At 41.6% G+C, this 18,311-nt stretch overlaps 2 protein-coding genes across 2 annotated transcripts; both read left to right on the forward strand.

The window, feature by feature from the left end:
• The first annotated feature begins 1,607 nt into the window (after nt 1-1,607).
• On the forward strand, nt 1,608-2,462 carry LOC108780539 (uncharacterized). Its single transcript, XM_018548293.1, has one exon. The coding sequence runs from the start codon at nt 1,608-1,610 to the stop codon at nt 2,460-2,462; it is 855 nt and encodes a 284-aa protein (XP_018403795.1).
• A 612-nt stretch (nt 2,463-3,074) lies between these two features.
• Nucleotides 3,075-4,631, forward strand: LOC108780540 (72 kDa type IV collagenase). Its single transcript, XM_018548294.1, has one exon. The coding sequence runs from the start codon at nt 3,075-3,077 to the stop codon at nt 4,629-4,631; it is 1,557 nt and encodes a 518-aa protein (XP_018403796.1).
• The last annotated feature ends 13,680 nt before the right edge of the window (nt 4,632-18,311 follow it).

Genomic DNA, 18,311 nt, shown 5'->3' on the forward strand with positions numbered 1-18,311 from the left:
GGATCTTTGATCGGTGGAGCAGCTAGCGTGGCGAAAGCAGTGGGCGATCGAAAAGCCGCTCGACGACAACTCGAGGAATTGAAACGTCACAATCGCGCGATGGAGGGTCGTGGTCTGTACATTGCGCCACACAAACGTGGCGGTCGCGTGAGGAAGAGAACAAAGAGGATTAAAAAAAAAATCATGGAAGAAAACGGTAGAGAATCTTAACTTATCGATCTCTGGTATCACGACGAACGAGCAATTGCGTCGTTCGGCGTATCTTTTAAAATTGCCATTCTTCAGAGGTGTATTCATGCGCGATGCGAAGCCCGCGAAACCACGTCGTAACGAGAGCGGTATCGTGAATCTCGACGATTCGACAGCACCCGGTACACACTGGGTTGCTTACGCGAAGAGGGGAAACGAATTTGTCTACTTCGACGGTTTCGGTAATTTGAGACCACCGAAGGAAGTCGAACGTTATCTCGGAGGTAACATCACATACAACAGGCGATCGTATCAGTCGTACGATCAAAGCATTTGCGGTCAGTTGTGTCTACGGTTTCTCTGGGAGATCGATTGGAAGAGGAAAAAGGTCCTCGTGTGACAGATCGCGCTACAATCCGAGCAGTTCAGCGGTGGCTTTCGCGCTACGATCATGTCATTGACACTCTCATTAACGGGAAAAAACAGTGTCCTCGCGGCGAATTACTTCCCCGCGTTGGACTTGAGCGATAGCGAATACGAATTGGGTCTTACGAATTTCGAAACGTACAACACGATACCGAACGTCAACTCCTCGAATAATAAATTCCACTTCAACACCGACGACATTACGATCACGATTCCTGTAGGTTCGTACGAATTGAACGATATCGAAAAGTATCTGAGGACCGCTATAGTTCACAATACACTACCGAGTACTATCAACAATGACGAACTCGAAGAATTCGACGAGGTAGATCTAATATTCGAGGACGAAAGAACTATGGAACGAGCGAAATCTGTATTGATTCTTCGCGCGAACGAAAACACCATGAGAAGTGAGATCAAGTGTCAATATTTAATAGATTTTTCCAAAACGAACAGTATCGGTTCATTATTGGGCTTTTCGTCTCGTATGTTACGACCGAACAAGTGGCACGTATCGGACGAACCGGTTAAAATTATGAACGTGAATATAATTCGCGTTGAGTGTAACATTACCTCGGGTGCGTACAACAACGACCGACCGGTACACACGATACACGAATTCGCGGTGAACGTTCCTCCAGGATATAAACTATCCGTTACTCCGGCGCACGTCATTTACCTCCCGGTCATCGCACGAAACATTACCGATATAACGATACGTGTAGTGGATCAAAACGGACAGTTGATCGACTTTCGCGGCGAAGAGATATCGATTCGACTACACATACGACGTAAACGCTAGGAAAACTATGTTCGAGGATGGAAGATGCACGTCCTGAACGATTCGTACGACGGAGTGAACGTATCGCAAACATCGACATTGTGGAAGCCATTCAAAAATCGATACAATCGAACGAAAAAACAAAAAAGAGGAGGTCGATTAAACGCGAGGAACGTCGCCTTTCTACGGTCACTCGGATTCGTCGTGAGAAATGAATCGTGACATCCTGAAGATCGGAGGTGCTCCGATCTTCGACGATCGCATCGTTAAAATAGAGACTCACACGTACAATCCGTACGCTAACACTACATTCGGATACAGCGATGAAATACGAATACCGATTCAACATCAGGATCTCTACACGTTACCGTGCGAAAGTGTACTCTACATCGAGGGAAAATTCGTCAAAAAACAGAAGGAAGGAAGTACCAACCAAACACCGAAACTGACGAATAACTGCGTCGCATTCATGTTCGACGAGATTCGTTACGAATTAGACGGAGTTGAAATTGACAGAAACAGAAACGTCGGTATTACAAGCACTATTAAAAATTACAATTCGTTGACAGCTGAAAGAAATAAAACGTTAGAGAATGCAGGATGGAAAATTGCACTTTCTCTAGACTTATTGCTCGATCGATCAATAACAACATCTGAAGAGTTTAACTTCTGTGTACCGCTCAACACACTTCTTGGATTTTGTGAGGACTACAAATGTATAGTGATAAACGCCCGACATGAACTCGTTCTGATACGTGCTCGTAACGACAACAATTACGTTATCGCTAGCGACACCGAGGAATTTACACTCACATTATCAAAAGTGCAATGGAAGATGCCGCACATGATACTGAACGACGTAAACAAATTATCACTCTTGCGAACGTTGGAACGGACGATATCTCATCCAGATGGGATTTCGATCTTGGGATTTGTACGAGTTTCCTCTACTTCAGAGCACGACGAAGCATTCGTGGGCTGTGAAGTCAACGTCGCATTTGGAAAAACCACAATACGTGATCCTTTCGCTTCAAACTGGAAAGCGAAACGTACTCTCTCAGGATAGTACTCATTTCGACGCGTGCGCGCTCGCCAACGTGAAACTCTTTTTGAACTCCGATTTTTTTCCATACGATGATATGAATGTGGATTTCGAACGTAATAAAGTCGCAATACTGTACGACATGTATGCAAAATTTGCGAACTCGTACTACGGCTACGAAAGAAACGAAGCTTTGTTATCACTCGCGCAATTTATTTCGTCCGCGCCACTCGTGGTGATCGATTGCTCTCGTCAAAACGAATCTGTAAAGAGCGCAACCGTGGACATTCGTATCGAATTCGAATGTAGAAAAAACATTCCACCGGACACCACGGCCTATTGCCTAATTATTCATGACAGATTAATAGAGTACAATCCATTGACAAATGTCGTTCGTAAAATTATCTAACAATAAAGATAACGAATTTTTCACGATATTACAGACTGAGTATTTTTAATGTATGCTTCACAAAAATAAACGTTATTTGAAACGAACTGTACTACGTTTACTGACACTCATACGATTCGTTTCCTATATCTATTTTCGACACACACATCCCTCCTCTCCCCTCCACATACTCGGCAGAATGCGATTGACTGTCGAACCGTATACTTCCGCTGTGCACGTACGCCGCAATGTCTCTCGCTTACCTCGTGGCTTTCGTTTCCGTAACGATATGCGCGTCGACACCGACGGCTGAAAATCTCGTAAACACAGAAGTGATAGAATATTTGCAGAGGTACGGTTACCTAAAAGAGGCAAATGTATCTACTCACACGTCGATCGAGGATGACAAAATTAAAGAGGCTATCGCATTATTTCAAGAATACTATCAAATACCAGGTAACGGTATATTGAACGATAATACGTTAGATCAAATGCGAAAACCTCGATGTGGACTTCCGGATATGCCACACCAGGAACACAATACGAATACAGTAAAATGGAAAAAAACGCATCTTACGTGGAACTTTCACTTAGCGGACGCGAATACATTAAAACTCGCGACATACGCATTCTCAATATGGGCGGCGAACACGTCTCTAACATTCGAACGTAAAACGTTAAATCCAGATATTTTGATATCATATCGCGGAGGAATTCACACATACATCGACAACAGACGGGAGGAAACAATATGTTCCGGTTTGTTCGACGGACCCGGTGGAGTGCTCGCACACGCGTTTCCACCTATGAACGACCCCATGCAAAGCACTGAGATACACGTAGACGTAGCGGAACCTTGGTTTATACAATTAAACGAAAGTGTATCAGAAAACAAGCTACATTTACTTTACACATTAACGCACGAAATAGGACATTCATTAGGATTATCGCACAATCATCGCGCAGATTCTCTAATGTTTCCTTACGTCACCGATAAATCCGCTACACTCAGTATAGAGGACATTTTAGCTATTCAACGTCTATATGGAAAAAATCAAAATGAAGTACCGAGTACACGATCTCCATCGGTAACTACAGATACGCGTAAAACATCAACGCAAAATCTGTGCGATCTACCATACGTGGACAATGTACTGGTGTTGAAACATCACATATTCGTCACTTATCGAAAGAGCATATGGGTGATAGCCATCAATGGTAAAAGGTACAAGGGACCACTCGCGCTCAATGACTATCTTCGTTTTCTTCCGGCGAACGTTTCAATAAACGCTGTGTATCAACGGCCATCAGAAGAAATTGTGATGTTCGCGAATAATAAAATTTACATGGTAGATTATCCGAGTTTTCAATTGAAAAATGGTTGGCCGAAAACGCATTCCGACCTGAACTTTCCCGCAGAAATGCGCGTTAACGCAGCATTAGTCACCAACCGAGGACAAACGTACGTGATCTTCGATGGCGACAGCGTAGCGTTAATGAATGAATGCGACATGACTATTCGCGAATATCACTCGTTAAAAGCGATATTTCCGGGAATACCATCATCTCCGACTGCAGCCTACCGATATATCGACGGTTCTCTTCATTTCCTACAAAAACGTCAATATTACAAATTCAACGAGTTCACCCAAACAGTAACGAATGCCGATACTTTCGACATGAAAATACTCAACGTAAATTGTCCTACAGACGGACTGCTAAGACAATTGCAAGATCTTCTTAATCGACTGCTTCAATCAAATAATTTACTCGAATACACCACAGAGGATGCATTGGACGATTAGCACGATGTTTTAAGTAAAAAAAATATATTACTACATGGGTACGCAGACGATCAGTGCGAAAGAACGAATCGTTCTATTAACATCGTGAGAGAGAGAAAAACATGTACGCGATTTCAAACGACACCGACGACGACTCTCGACGTCTCCTCATCGAGCGTACGAATGACGCGAAGATCAGAAGAGTTTTCACCAATACGGCAGCAAAGCATTTCATCACGGAGCACGATGAAAAAAAGGAAAAACAGTATAACGAAACGAACAATATGCAGAAACAATATAACGAAAAAGTAGATACTAAAGACACGTAGGTATTTGTATTTTCTTTTTTAATCATTGTTTTTTCTGAACTAATTGTTTTCTTACGCACAGAACCACAGTACGCATATTGGAACGAAGATATCCTTTAACTGCTACCGGATACAAGTATCTAACCGTCGGCATCAACGTCAAATTGCCCTGCGAGATAACTGTAGTTCTTGGAGACAGTCACGGCAAAGAGATGTTCCTCTCACCGACCGTATGGAGCGAGCTCATCGAACATAAACGCGTCATATTGTCGCTTTTGCAACCCGAAAATACAAAAGGAAAACACGCACCATCGCCAATATACATCGGAGATTTGACATTGCATTTCGGTCGAATTAACAATATACCGATGTTGCGTCTTGATTCGACATCTTCACGAATGACCTTGTCAAACAGTACAGTTGTCAATTTATTCAATCTAGAATATTGCGTCAATCGTCTCATTTCCTCATTCGACAATGTATCTGACATCATAAACAAAAAGTACTCGCGTCTTCTCAATACCGCGGCTAATGTGAACGATTCTACGAACATACAAAAAACCATGTACGAAAATGAATACTTCGATCGCAACGACATAATCGATTGCGAACTAATCGCACTGATCTTCGGACCGAATTAAAACGCTTTAAGAATAAACATTATTTTGTATTATTAATTGTATTCTCTCATGTAGTAACAACACTCGAATAAATATATTGACAAATAAGAAAATCACTTTCACATTCAATCTGACTGAATTACACGACCAAAAAAAAAATGTATTTTTATTCAACGCGCGACCCTGAGAACAATGAATAGATCGCAATCGTGCGTAGCGACCTTGAATAAATTAACGGTAAGCGCGTAGCGAACGACGAGGAAATACCGAGAAAATTGTCTCGGACGAGCGAGCGCGTCTTCGAATAAATATATCAAACAAAAGTAAGGGCACAGTATATTAGTCAACGCAACAATTTACATTTTTATAAAATAATATGGAGAAACCTGTTGAGAAAAGCATACACGCAACGGGAAAGAGTGAGAGAGAGAGAGAGAGTGAGAGAGATAGAGCGCGTCGAGTGAGTCATCCGAGGCGCGACCTTGGAGATAGATCGAGGTCGCGGCGAAAATACGACGAAAAAGGAAAAAAAAAAAAAGACCAATCACGCCGCGCAACGGAAAACAGTGCAGACGAGAGAGAGAGAGATAGAGCGCATCGAGTGAGTCATTCGTCGAAATGAATTGTCTCCGAAGCGCGACCATGAAGGCTGTAGATAGATCGATTGGAAGAGGAAAAAACAAATAAAGGTGAGAATCGTCTTCGAGGCGTGCATCGCGTAACGGTAACAACAACAACAATTGACGATTAGTTTCGTCGTTTTGACCAACTGAACATTCACCAACACATCTTTTTTTTTTCCCCCTTTATTTTTATTTTATTTTATTTATTTTCCACAGCCGTAACAACGATACGACGCGCGACCGAAACGAACGACGACGACGACGACGACGACGGCGTCGAGCGCACGATACGCGCGTGATCGAGCTACGAGGAGGAATGACGGCGACGACGAACGGACGACCGTCCGACCGACCGTCGCGCCGCTCGTGAGAATCTCGACGGCGCACGCGCGGGAAAAGAGACATAACCTGTAAATCTCGACGGCGCACGCGCGTGCGCGGGAAGAGACATAACCTGTGAAATGCGCGGGAACGGACGTAACCTGTAAAAGCGCGCGCGTGAACATAACCTGTAAAAGCGCGCGCGCGCGCGGCGGACGTAACCTCGCTTCGCCACGCGCTCGCCGCGATTAGAACTCGCCACGGCTGGTACAGCCAATGGCGTTGCTCCTTTTTGTTTTGTGTGCGTTCGAGTTTGCGTGTGTGCGTGGCTGGGACAGCCAATGGCGTTGCTCGCTCGTTTTTGTTTGTTTGCGTGCGAGTTTGCGTGTGTGCGTGTGTAGGTTAAAAAAAATGCGTGTGAAGGTCGCGCCTCGCTGGTGGGGACGCCCGGGGCGGTCGCCATGACTACGTCGCGGGCGCCGTCGCCGCGGCGAGCGCGCTTATGCTAACCTGATAACACAACGCGCGCGATCACGTGGCTATCCCGTGAAAGCGCATGAAAATCTCAACGGCGCACGCGCGTGCGCGAGAACGGACGTAACCTGCGAAATGCGCGGGAACGGACATAACCTGCGAAATGCATGCGCGCGGACATAACCTGTAAAAGCGCGCGCGCGCGCGGTGGACGTAACCTCCCTTCGCGCGCTCGCCACGCGCTCGCTGCGGCGACGGCGCCCGCGACGTCGTCATGGCGACCGCCCCGGGCGCCCCCACCAGCGAGGCGCGATCTTCACACGCATTTTTTACCTACACACGCACACACGCAAATTCGCACGCACACAAACAAAAACGAGCAACGCCATTGGCTGTCCCAGCCACGCACACACGCAAACTCGCACGCACACAAACAAAACCGAGCAACGCCATTGGCTGTACCCGCCGTGGTCAGTTCTAATTGAGTTGGTATATACCTAGCATTACTACTATCGTCTTTTCTCTGCGGATTTTTGAGAACCGAATACACATTTCTCAGTTGATAATGATAACTTCTTTCACATTCTTCGAGATCAAACATCCAAACTGTTACGTCGGAATATGACAGGTTTTTTATTCTATCTTCGTCTTCATGTTCGTCGGAAGACTCACTGTCTTCGATATTAACATTTTCTATTACGCGATCTCTCATGTATCTCTCGAATTATATGCACCGGCGATGCCTGCACATCCTTTTACGGCAAATTTTCGACGCCGTCTTCGACAAGATTGTTCACACATTCAAAATAATCGTCCCAATCTTCGTCCAGCAAACGATGCGATGATTCGTTGATTGCCATTTTATTTTCTTATACAGTACATATGGGACATGCGTTGCACGGGTATACTTGGCACATCGGTTTCAGACAATTGGAGCACGTCCGAGCTTCGAATCTATCGGTGAAATCAGTGTCGTGCTTCCTTATCAACAACATTTCACCAACGCCAGCATCCGCGATTCTCTCCATACACTCGGGACATACCGCTAGCGCTCCACCTGTCGAATAGTAGCACTGGATTTGACAAAACTTCACGCAAGAACTCAATGCTCGGATTTGCGCGGCTGACAAATTTTTACTAAACGATCGGTATTGTTCTCCAGATCGCTAACGCACCAGTAGACAAACCAGATGTGTTTGAAATCCACAGACACGGTCATCGGGGGGGATAGCCAATCGCGTGGCTGCTCTATGCTTGTGTGCGTGACTTCTTTGATTGTGTGTGTGTGATTTAGAAAGTGAAACGCGGTTTTTTCAAGGTCACGCGCCTGTGGTGGGGGCGTCGGTCGGTTGCCACGGGAACGCGACGCTGACGGCGGAGCGAGGTTAAGACGCGCGCTCGACGCTGACGGCGGAGCGAGGTTAAAACGCGCGCTTCGCGAGGTTACGTCGTTCCCCGCGCTTTTCGGCAGGTCGCGCGTGCGCGCAGAGATTCTCGCCGCCATCGTCGTTTTCTTGAAATTTATTAATTTGTTCCGCTCTTGGGAGACAGTGTCTCGACGCGCGAGTGCGATGCGTTCGTAATCTCAGGTCACGCGACCCGATCAAAAGGTCGCGTTGAATGTACGCTATCGACACGGTGACAAGGTCTAGCGAAGAGTTTATGTTGCGCAGGACAGAGTCGAGCCAATTATTTTTTGCAAGAAGATAGTAGGATACGACATCGAGATACGAATAACTTATTATAAATTTTATTTTATTTTTTGCAAGAAGATAGTAGGATACGACATCGAGATACGAATAACTTATTATAATGTAAATTTTTAAATTTTATTTGATACGAAACGGTTGTGTAGTGTACAATTGATGCATTCAGCATGTTGTTCCATCATGGTCACGCGTACCTCGGAGAAAATCGTTTTTAATAAAAAAATATTGTGACCTCGTGACGGATGAGAATCGTTCTGTCAGCAGTCGATGTTATCATCGTAGATACCGTAAAGTGGGGCTAAGCGAGCCACGTGGGGTAAAGCGAGCAGCGTGTGAATATTTATTTACGAACTCTGAATTCTTGTTATTACTTATTCGGATAGAACTAGCACTGCGGCATATTGTAGTGTAAGTGTGATACTTTAATTTTCCCCAGTTTCAAAAAATTTAGCAGGTAGGTAAATATCGACTTAACACAGGCATTTAGTAAATGTGATTATTCATTTTTCTCATATTGTTTTAAACAACTCACGTAGATAACATTTATACGATAGTTTCTTGTTATCGATTTATCAGGTAATGTTTACAATCTCATTGACATAATTTTAAGCTATTTAAAGTATTTTTCTCATTTTTTTTTTTCGAATTACACAGGTTTTTTTCGAATCATTGAAATTTGAGGGGTAAAGCGAGTCATGGTTCGAAATTACAAACCGGCAACAGGATCGTCCCGCCTTTTTAAATACTCCTCAGAACGAATGGAAAAAGCGATCCATGAAGCCAAGGCGGATCGACTAAGGCTGCTTTCCTTTTAAGAGACACAAATCGACACGGTATAACACACTCGAACACAGTTTGCCACACTTAAATGGAACGCGATATGTGCAGTGTGTGTATCGTGTGTACGAACTTTTAATACCTAACCATAAAAGATTTGAATTTTGATCTTAATAGACGCATAAGATTCGATTATTGCAAGGAGTGCGTTCTAATATCACTTAATTGTCTTAATTCATCAAAATCACACTTGAATAGACTCGAAACACACTCTGACTCTCCTCCCGAGCAGAGGCGAAGTGTGTCGATTGAGTTTGAACAAAATTGTAAATGGAAAGCGATCGTCGACTGTGTCTCCTAAAAGGAAAGCAGCCTTGCATTAACAAAGTTGCTGAAAAATATGACGTTCCTAGAGCAACGTTAAGGAATTTTCATTATTGTTTGAGAATTGGAATTTATGAGTTAATTTATAAGTAGTAAAATATGTTCCTGACCTCTGTTTATTGTTAGAAACGAAATTAAGTTCGTAATTATTATAAATTTGTTGTTTCAATCGAACCAGCAACCTAGTTTTGCATTTAAAACAAATGGCTCGCTTAGCCCCACCTTGCGGGGTAAACCGAGCCAGGCTTTTGCCATTAATAATTCAATTCCTATGCTTCCGATAAGCGTTGTAAATAGTTAATCTGAAAGTTAACATGTCTGAGATTATATATTCAAAGCATCAGAATTTAATTTAATGTATTTAACTTTTTTTCACGCGAAAAACCTTAAAAACCGGCTCGCTTAGCCCCACTTTACGGTAATATTATTCAATCTGAAAGAAAGAGAGACATCGCATCCGACATGATGAGAGAGGTCTCGTTTTCTTTTCCACGGTGTTTGGTATAAAAGGGCGAGACATCTTTTAGTGTCGTCAGTGTAGTTATTCTGTTGATCGAATGTGCAAAGCGATGGATTCTCAGAGTAAGAGTAATCACGATGAATTGTCGATTGTGTTGAACGAATCTACGAATGACGATTTCGTTGTTGACGACGATGACGAGGACGAAGATCTGATGTTGGTTAATGCGTCAGCTATCGGTTCCTTACTTGATGTGATACACAGCACGTGGATTGAACACATTTTAATAATTAAAAATTTGAAAGCAACATTAGCATGCATACACGTTTACATGTCTAAGCAATCAAAAGAGGATTCTAATACAACGCGCTTGAAGGAGGCTCAGACAATGAAGAATGCTCTATTAATGTTTAACGAGTTTCTGAAGAAAAAAGGTTGCACGAATATGAATTATTCCACGAAAGAGCTTCATCGGTTTCTTGCGATGTCTGAAAATAAGCCGTTGCGTTCCATGTTTATGGATATTTTTATCAGTGCTGACAATTACTTTGAATGGATAAAAGATTTGAAGGAGTCTATCAAACGTCAAGTGTCGACGGTTTGTGAAGTATTGAAGAGAAGAGTCGATGCAGAGGCTTCGTCGGATGGAATCGGAGGTGTGGAGACACTCTTCGCCTCAGCCGTTAAACGAAGCAGGACCAACGGACTTTCTCAGTACGTCACTAAATTGGACAATGGTCGTATTTACACCGCGAGATCACCGGAAATGGACACCGGACACAAATTGATTCGACTTGACATTTACAATGTCAACGATGTCGAGGGGAAGGAAAAACGTCAGTGGTGGAGACAAGCGAAGATTCGATCGCAATTTTTGACAGTTTCCAGCACAGATTGTAAACAGCTCATGGTGGATCGTCTTTTGGATTGTGTCGCCGACGATTTGATGAAAATACCTGGAATAACGAAGGAAGTGAATAATGTGTATTTTTAAATGGATGAGTGTTCTCTTTCATCAGTTTTTAAAACGCAGATATATCTATTGCTTAATACTTCCCCCGTCGACCACATCCGCTGTGCAACTGAATAAAAAAAAAAGAGGGACATATCATGCAACGTTACTATCAGACGAGCACTCGCAATGAAAACTTCTCGTCAACATGACGCCAACATTTGTCGATTTGCAGGGTACGTGTGTATTATATTTTCCTTTTTCATATTTCATTACTTATGTACTAATTTGTTATTTTTCGTTTTTGTTAAGGATTTGTCATCAATAAACGTTTTGTCGTGAAAGAGGTTGCCGTTTTGAAAAAGGGAACGATTCTTACACATTATATATTTTTTCACCCAATACCATGGAGATTGTTGTCCAAAGCCGATCAGACGCACGCCTCGTGGCTGATGGCGAATCATCACGGATTGCTGTGGAATGATGGAATGGTGCCCTATAGAATGGCCACTCGTTTGATTTGTGAGGCTGTTGTCGGAGAGAACGAGTCTGTCATCGTTTACGTGAAAGGTTTCGAAAAGCGTGAGTGGCTCGTCGATATATTGAACAACGACGAGATTATCATCGAAACGATCGATGGTGTAGAACCGCTTGAGAATTTAGACGATAGTGGTACCATGCGTTGTGGTAAACACGTTAAATGTTGCGCTCTACAGAACGTATTAAAGTTGTATAAGTGGTGGTCGAAGGAGAATAAATAGTATAAAATATGGATGTTTTATTTTTATTAATATGATGTTTTAGCACGACATATTCGAGGATGTAGAAAACAACTATTGATGTCATTTTAAAATAACTTTATTTTGTAATGTATAGGGTTGTACTGATAATTATATAATGTACAGGGTTGTAATAAACAATTTTGAGAGGGTGAGGTATTTTCTGCAAAGAAAACAATATTGTTGTTAATTTTTTCTACGTTTTAAAAACTCACATTACTTACAATTCCAATCCTCATACAGCTCTTCTCCGAATTTCTTCCATCCACATGAAGAACATATCCTCTTGATTGCTTCTCCTTTTAAATTGCATGTCGTTCATACGACGAATGTTTATGAATCTGTTAATTTCTATGCTCCACAACGATATTTCGTTTAATTGTTACAGAATGTATACAATGTATAAATATAATTTACAAATTAGAAAGTACAACTTACCAAAGGATTTATTTGTATTCTTACTTCATATCGTAATTGCAAGACTTGCTCATTTTGTTGAACAAAAAAAAACAGTGAAAACCGCATAGCGTGATATAAAAATTTTTTATCGAAAAAACACGAAAACACATGTTGCAATACACATCGTGATTATTTGTGGGGAAAATTTCGATGAGTATAATGAAATTAATCTTACATACAAGAGGTCACATCCGGTGGCACGTGATGCGCTCAGAATCAGTTATTTTTACAATTTTGATAAAATTTGCACAATGTGTGTTATTGCGTGATAAGATATTTTTCGTTTTTCGATAAAAAAAACAGCGAAAACCGCATAGTGTGATATGCATTTTTTTTTATTTTTTTTTTTATTGAAAAAGACGAAAACACATGTTGCAATACAGTAGATAAGCTAGGCCGGTTCTAATCCACTATGTGTTAGTGCGTGTATGTGTATGCGTGTGTGTGTGTGTGTGTGTGTCTGTGTGAGGGAGGCAGGGAGGGGGAAGTGCACACGGATACAGAGCCGCCACCAGGCGGCGCTGGTGTCGCGCCGGGCCCTAGAAGGAAAGGAGGAATGGAGGGGGTAAATACATCACAGGGGAGGGGTCTGCGGGAAGGGGGACTTTGTTCCTTCTCTCCTCCCACCCATTGCGTTCTCTCAGTCCCACCCGTTACAGTCCCATATCATTCGCGCTCTCTCCCACCCATTGCAGTTCTATACTTACCCTATCGTTCTCCCTTTCTCTCATTGCATCTCTCTCTCTGTTCCACTCATTGTAATTCTGTACTTACCCTATTGCGCTCTCTTTCTAACCCATTGTCCTCTCTCTTTCCCACCCATTGCAGTCCTGTACTTACACTATTGCGCTCTCCTTCTAACCCGTTGCACATCTCTCTCTTCCGCCCATTGCAGTTCTATACTTACCCTATTGTTCTCTCTCTTCCTCTCGTTCTGTTTCCTTCTCGCACGCGATTTAATTAAACAGATATTTTCGAATTTTAAGATATGACTAAGCAATCAATTATTTTTCAGTGTAACTGCTATCGAGCATACCGTACAATATATCGCAAGAATGCACTCTAACCATTTTTGTACCCCTTTTTTTTCTATGGGGGGCGACGCCAATAATAACAATAGAGTTTATCTTTACGACTGCGATAAAATCGTCCCTTCGTTGAAACTTGTCGAAACATGTTAGAACGCGCTAATACTTAACTAGAGGAAAGGCCTGGGAAAATGGTAAGTTAAAGAAATATATGTTTAATGTACACATACATTTATTTATTTATTTATTTACTTATTTATCATGCAATGCATGATGTACAATAGTATCTGAAGCGTATAAAATCAATTTACATTCAATTCCTGAATTCTTATCATAAATAGTACGCAAAGTGTTTACCGCTTCCAATTTGTCTATAATGCAATTTTTACTTAAATAACTTATAAAATATTTACATTTATCGCTTACACTATTTATATATTGACACAAATCGAAATACACATGATCAACGCATTGTTCGAGTTCAAGCATAAAGAGTACGGTAGACGGTTTCATGTACATGCACTTATCACATAAAGATAATTTCACTGTGCTCACATCACGTATTTTAATAAGTTCCATCACAAGGTCTTGAACTATCAATGATGATGGAGTAGTCGACTGCACCAATCGTTCGATATCCGCCCGTTTTTCAATGAACATCATCCACGTAGAGTGTGGCAGGATGATGCGATTGCCTCGGGTGTCACCAATCACAATTTCCACGTAGGACATCGGTCCCGCGACGATCCCGATCTCGAGAAATTTGTACGCTGCGGATGTTAGTGCAAATGTCCTCCCCATAATGTTACGTGTGCTGCAATAAAGAAAAAATATAGAATATTTTCATAGAATATTTTCACAGATATAGAATATTTATCATAGATATAAGTGATATACTTACATTGCTTGTTGATTATACGTATCCATAGCGCTGGAGATTGCAACCAAACGAATTCTTGAAAACGAGTGATGCAGTGATGTTGCGCGAACTGCTTTTAAACCGTCTCCCCTCCAACGTTATTAATTTTAGTTATCAATAAAGTCAGACACCCATAAAGTCCGTTCACCGTATCTTTTATCCCCATAATAAAGGTAATCACTTAAATAATTTTTCCTACATATTTGAATACATGTTTCTATTTGTGTTAATTTATTATTCTCATACAAATTCTTAATATAACCCTCTTGCAATTGTGAATGTCTTTGACACCAGGTATCGGTACGCGTCAGCACGTTGCGGTAACCGAGTTCACGATTGTGAAGTAAATGCGGAATCGATGAGCAATGACGGTTAGACATCTTTGCACAAAATGGTGGAAACTAAACTCTTAACGAAGTGTCTTCGTAGATTCTTTTCGACGACGACTGCAGTGGAAAACTAAATGTGACTGTTGAATCCGCCTGCATAAGGTTTTAGTTGTCTAACGCTTATTGGATACGATTTTTTCTACAGACTTTTCAGTCACCCATTAGCGAGTTTAGTTTTCTTCTGAGAGAGGGGGATTTATCATTCTTTCCGAGCGATCTAGTTATGATTCATGTTGTTCTTACGCAAATTTTCATATTATTACTTTTATTAGCTAGACATACCCGTCTAGACATGTACGTTCTTGTTCGAACAGGATTTACCTCTATTTGATTTACGATATTGTCCGAGATCAACGGTTCTCAGATTAAAAAGTATGCTTTTGTGTATTTTTTTTTTTGTTAACGAATAAAATGCTCTTAAACTAGGAATGTTAAGTGAGTCCTTCATATTTTTTTTTTATCACATTCGAACGATCTAGTTATGATTTATGTTATCCTTAAGTGAGTCTTTCATATTTTCACTCTTTTCTTTTTTTTATCACCGATTTTTCTTTTATTGGCTAAACATATCCGTCTAGACATGTACGTTCTTGTTCAGATAAATTTACCCCTATCTGATTTACGATATTGTCCGAGATCGACGGTTCTCAGTTTAAAAGCTATGTTTTTTGTTTATTCGTCATAAAATCATAGATTCCACTGGACGTAACACTTAATGTATGCGTCGACCAATGATAGTTAATCCTCCTCAACTTCGACTATGATTCGTTGAAATAAAAATATTCTCGAATTTTCATGAAATGCAACACCCACCCTTAGTAGCATATAAAAGCGAAGAGATCGGTATACACACTGTCAGTAGTCGAGTTGAAAGATTTTGAGAGTTTTATCGCGTTATACCAAGTCTTTTCCGAGTGTTCAATAATAGTGTTCAGTTCGAGTGCTCAGTGACAATTTTTTAGAGTTAATTTTTTTATTTTTTACCGTTAATTAAATATCGTTATTTGTCGTGTTTAAAATTTTTCACTCAAGAAGATGGAACCTGAAAATGTTCCATCAGAAGAAGAAGAATTTGGAAGCGATATTGAAGAAGAAGAATTAATCCTTAGTGATCGAGAAGAAGAGGAAGAAGAAGAAGAATCAGAACCAGAGTCAGATTGGGGTATATCTGATTCATGTTATGAAAGCGATAACGATATTGATACCGATGTTTCAAGACGTTTAGTGACACGAGCTGAAGTGAACACATTGGATGGCACAAATAGAGTGTGCGCAATCTATTTTTATTACACACCAACCAACAACAACAGCACGGAAAAAATTTGTGGACAATGTATTGTGAGAGTTAATGATTTATTTTCACGACTGTACGCCGTTCGCGAACATACCACTGCTAGACACTGGGATATCAGAGGTATATTTTGCACAGAATGCAGAGGTGATCTGTACAAAATTTACCCGTGCAATCAGTGTCTCATTTGCACATCATAAAAAAAAAGTAAACACGTGATTGTGCAAAAAAAAAAAATATTTTAGTGAAAAAACATGGATCAAACGGAGCGAGATTTGATAGAGCAAGCTACCCTGCTTAGTACCAGAGAAGAGTACATCGCGTGGGAACAGCGATGCGACGAGTTCATCGAATCTTTGGAAGAACAGAGTCGGATAAAACGCCCGCGATTATCGATCGGTAATAGACAATCGTTAATCGCTCGTATCGCTCGACTTGAACGTTTAAAAGATTCGGTGCGCGATCGTTTTGTGCAAGTGGGTGCCAGGTACAGTGCGGAACTTCGATGGCGCGAGATCGAAACGGCGTTCAAAAGCCGTATTCTAACAGGCGCGGTGATAAACTCTAATCACATCGAGCCTCGCCAATTCCTCGAAGACGCGAGTGAAATTGTGCTCGAACGTGTGCGAGATGTCATGCAGAGACATAATTCTGTAAAAATAAATACAGTGTTTAACGGTGAGTTTGTATCAGGTGATAAACGTGCCAATAAAAGTGTGAGTACGAGAAACTATGAACTTTTTCGTTCGTCAGATTTGCAAGAGTGGTACGCGTCGCGCGTCGTCGAGCCAATCCTGGCATCGCTAGACGAATTCCAGGAACGTGATAGTGGATGGGCACTATCGCGTATCCTCAATTTGACTATTAGTGTGAACAAGTACAATCCTCTGCACGCCGGTTGTGACATTGAGTTATCGAAAAAAATTACGGACAAGAGAGCGACGATTAACGTGCAATCTCTGGACGATGCGTGCTTCGCGTGGTCGGTGGTAGCCGCTCTGCACCCGGCTAAACAGCATACGGAGCGAACGTCTTCGTATCCGCACTACTCATCGGTACTCAATCTTACGAACATCGAGTTTCCGATGACATTAAACCAGATAAAGAGATTTGAAAATCTCAATGACATTTCCATCAACGTATACACCATCGAGAACGAAATTCTTCCGTTACGGCTCACCGATGACAAGAAGAAGAAACACGTCAATCTGTTGTACGTAGAGGATCCTCAGGATGATAACGTAGAGGATACGCGGGACAAAAACGTGAGGCATTTCGTCCTGATCAAGAATCTGTCACGCCTCGTCAGTTCACAAATTAGCAAAAAGGAGCATAAGAAATACTTCTGCGATAGGTATGTATAATAATAATAATAACAATAATAACAATAACAATAATAATAATGATAATGATGACGATAATAATAACAGTAATACTAATAATAATAATAACTTATTTTTATTCTTTTTTCCAGATGCCTGCATTACTTTAGCTCAAGTGCTAAATTAGAGCTCCACAGCATGGATTGCGGAAAACTTAACGATTGTGCGATAAGACTGCCGAGCGAGGACGACAAGTGGCTCAAGTTCAAGAATCACTGCAGGAAGGAGCGCGTCCCGTTCGTCGTCTACGCAGACCTGGAGTGCGTGCTGGAAAAGATGGATACGGAGTCCACATCATCCACGTACACTTATCAACATCATCAGGTATTTAGTATAGCGTATTACGTACACTGCTCGTACGACAGCTCACTGTCGGGTTATAAGTTTCGTCGCGATAATAATTGTATAGCATGGTTTGCGGACGAATTAAAAAAAATAGCGCATAGTGTAAAGACTATAATTTCGACCAATGTTTCTATGGCAGATTTTACGCGAGACGACTGGCAGAAATAGCGCTACGCACTGCCACGTGTGCGAAAAACCGTTTGCGAAAGACGATAAGCGAGCACGCGATCATTGCCATTTGACCGGGCGATACAGAGGCCCCGCGCATTCAAATTGCAATTTAAATTATAAAGATTCACATTGCATACCCGTAGTCTTCCATAATTTATCAGGATACGACGCTCATTTTATCATTAAAAAAATAGCTACAGCGTACGAAGGACGCGTTAATCTTTTACCGATAACAAAGGAAAAGTATATCTCATTTAGCAAACACGTTGACAGCACCATAGATGATAAAAAAAATTGCATACAATTACGT

Source organism: Cyphomyrmex costatus, unplaced genomic scaffold, assembly GCF_001594065.2.
Source record: "Cyphomyrmex costatus isolate MS0001 unplaced genomic scaffold, Ccosl1.0 scaffold713, whole genome shotgun sequence".
Classification (NCBI taxonomy): Eukaryota; Metazoa; Arthropoda; class Insecta; order Hymenoptera; family Formicidae; genus Cyphomyrmex; species Cyphomyrmex costatus.

Coding starts and splice junctions, on each gene's coding strand:
- LOC108780539 (XM_018548293.1), top strand. CDS start 1,608: ATGAATCGTGACATCCTGAAGATCGGAGGTGCTCCGATCTTCGACGAT.
- LOC108780540 (XM_018548294.1), top strand. CDS start 3,075: ATGTCTCTCGCTTACCTCGTGGCTTTCGTTTCCGTAACGATATGCGCG.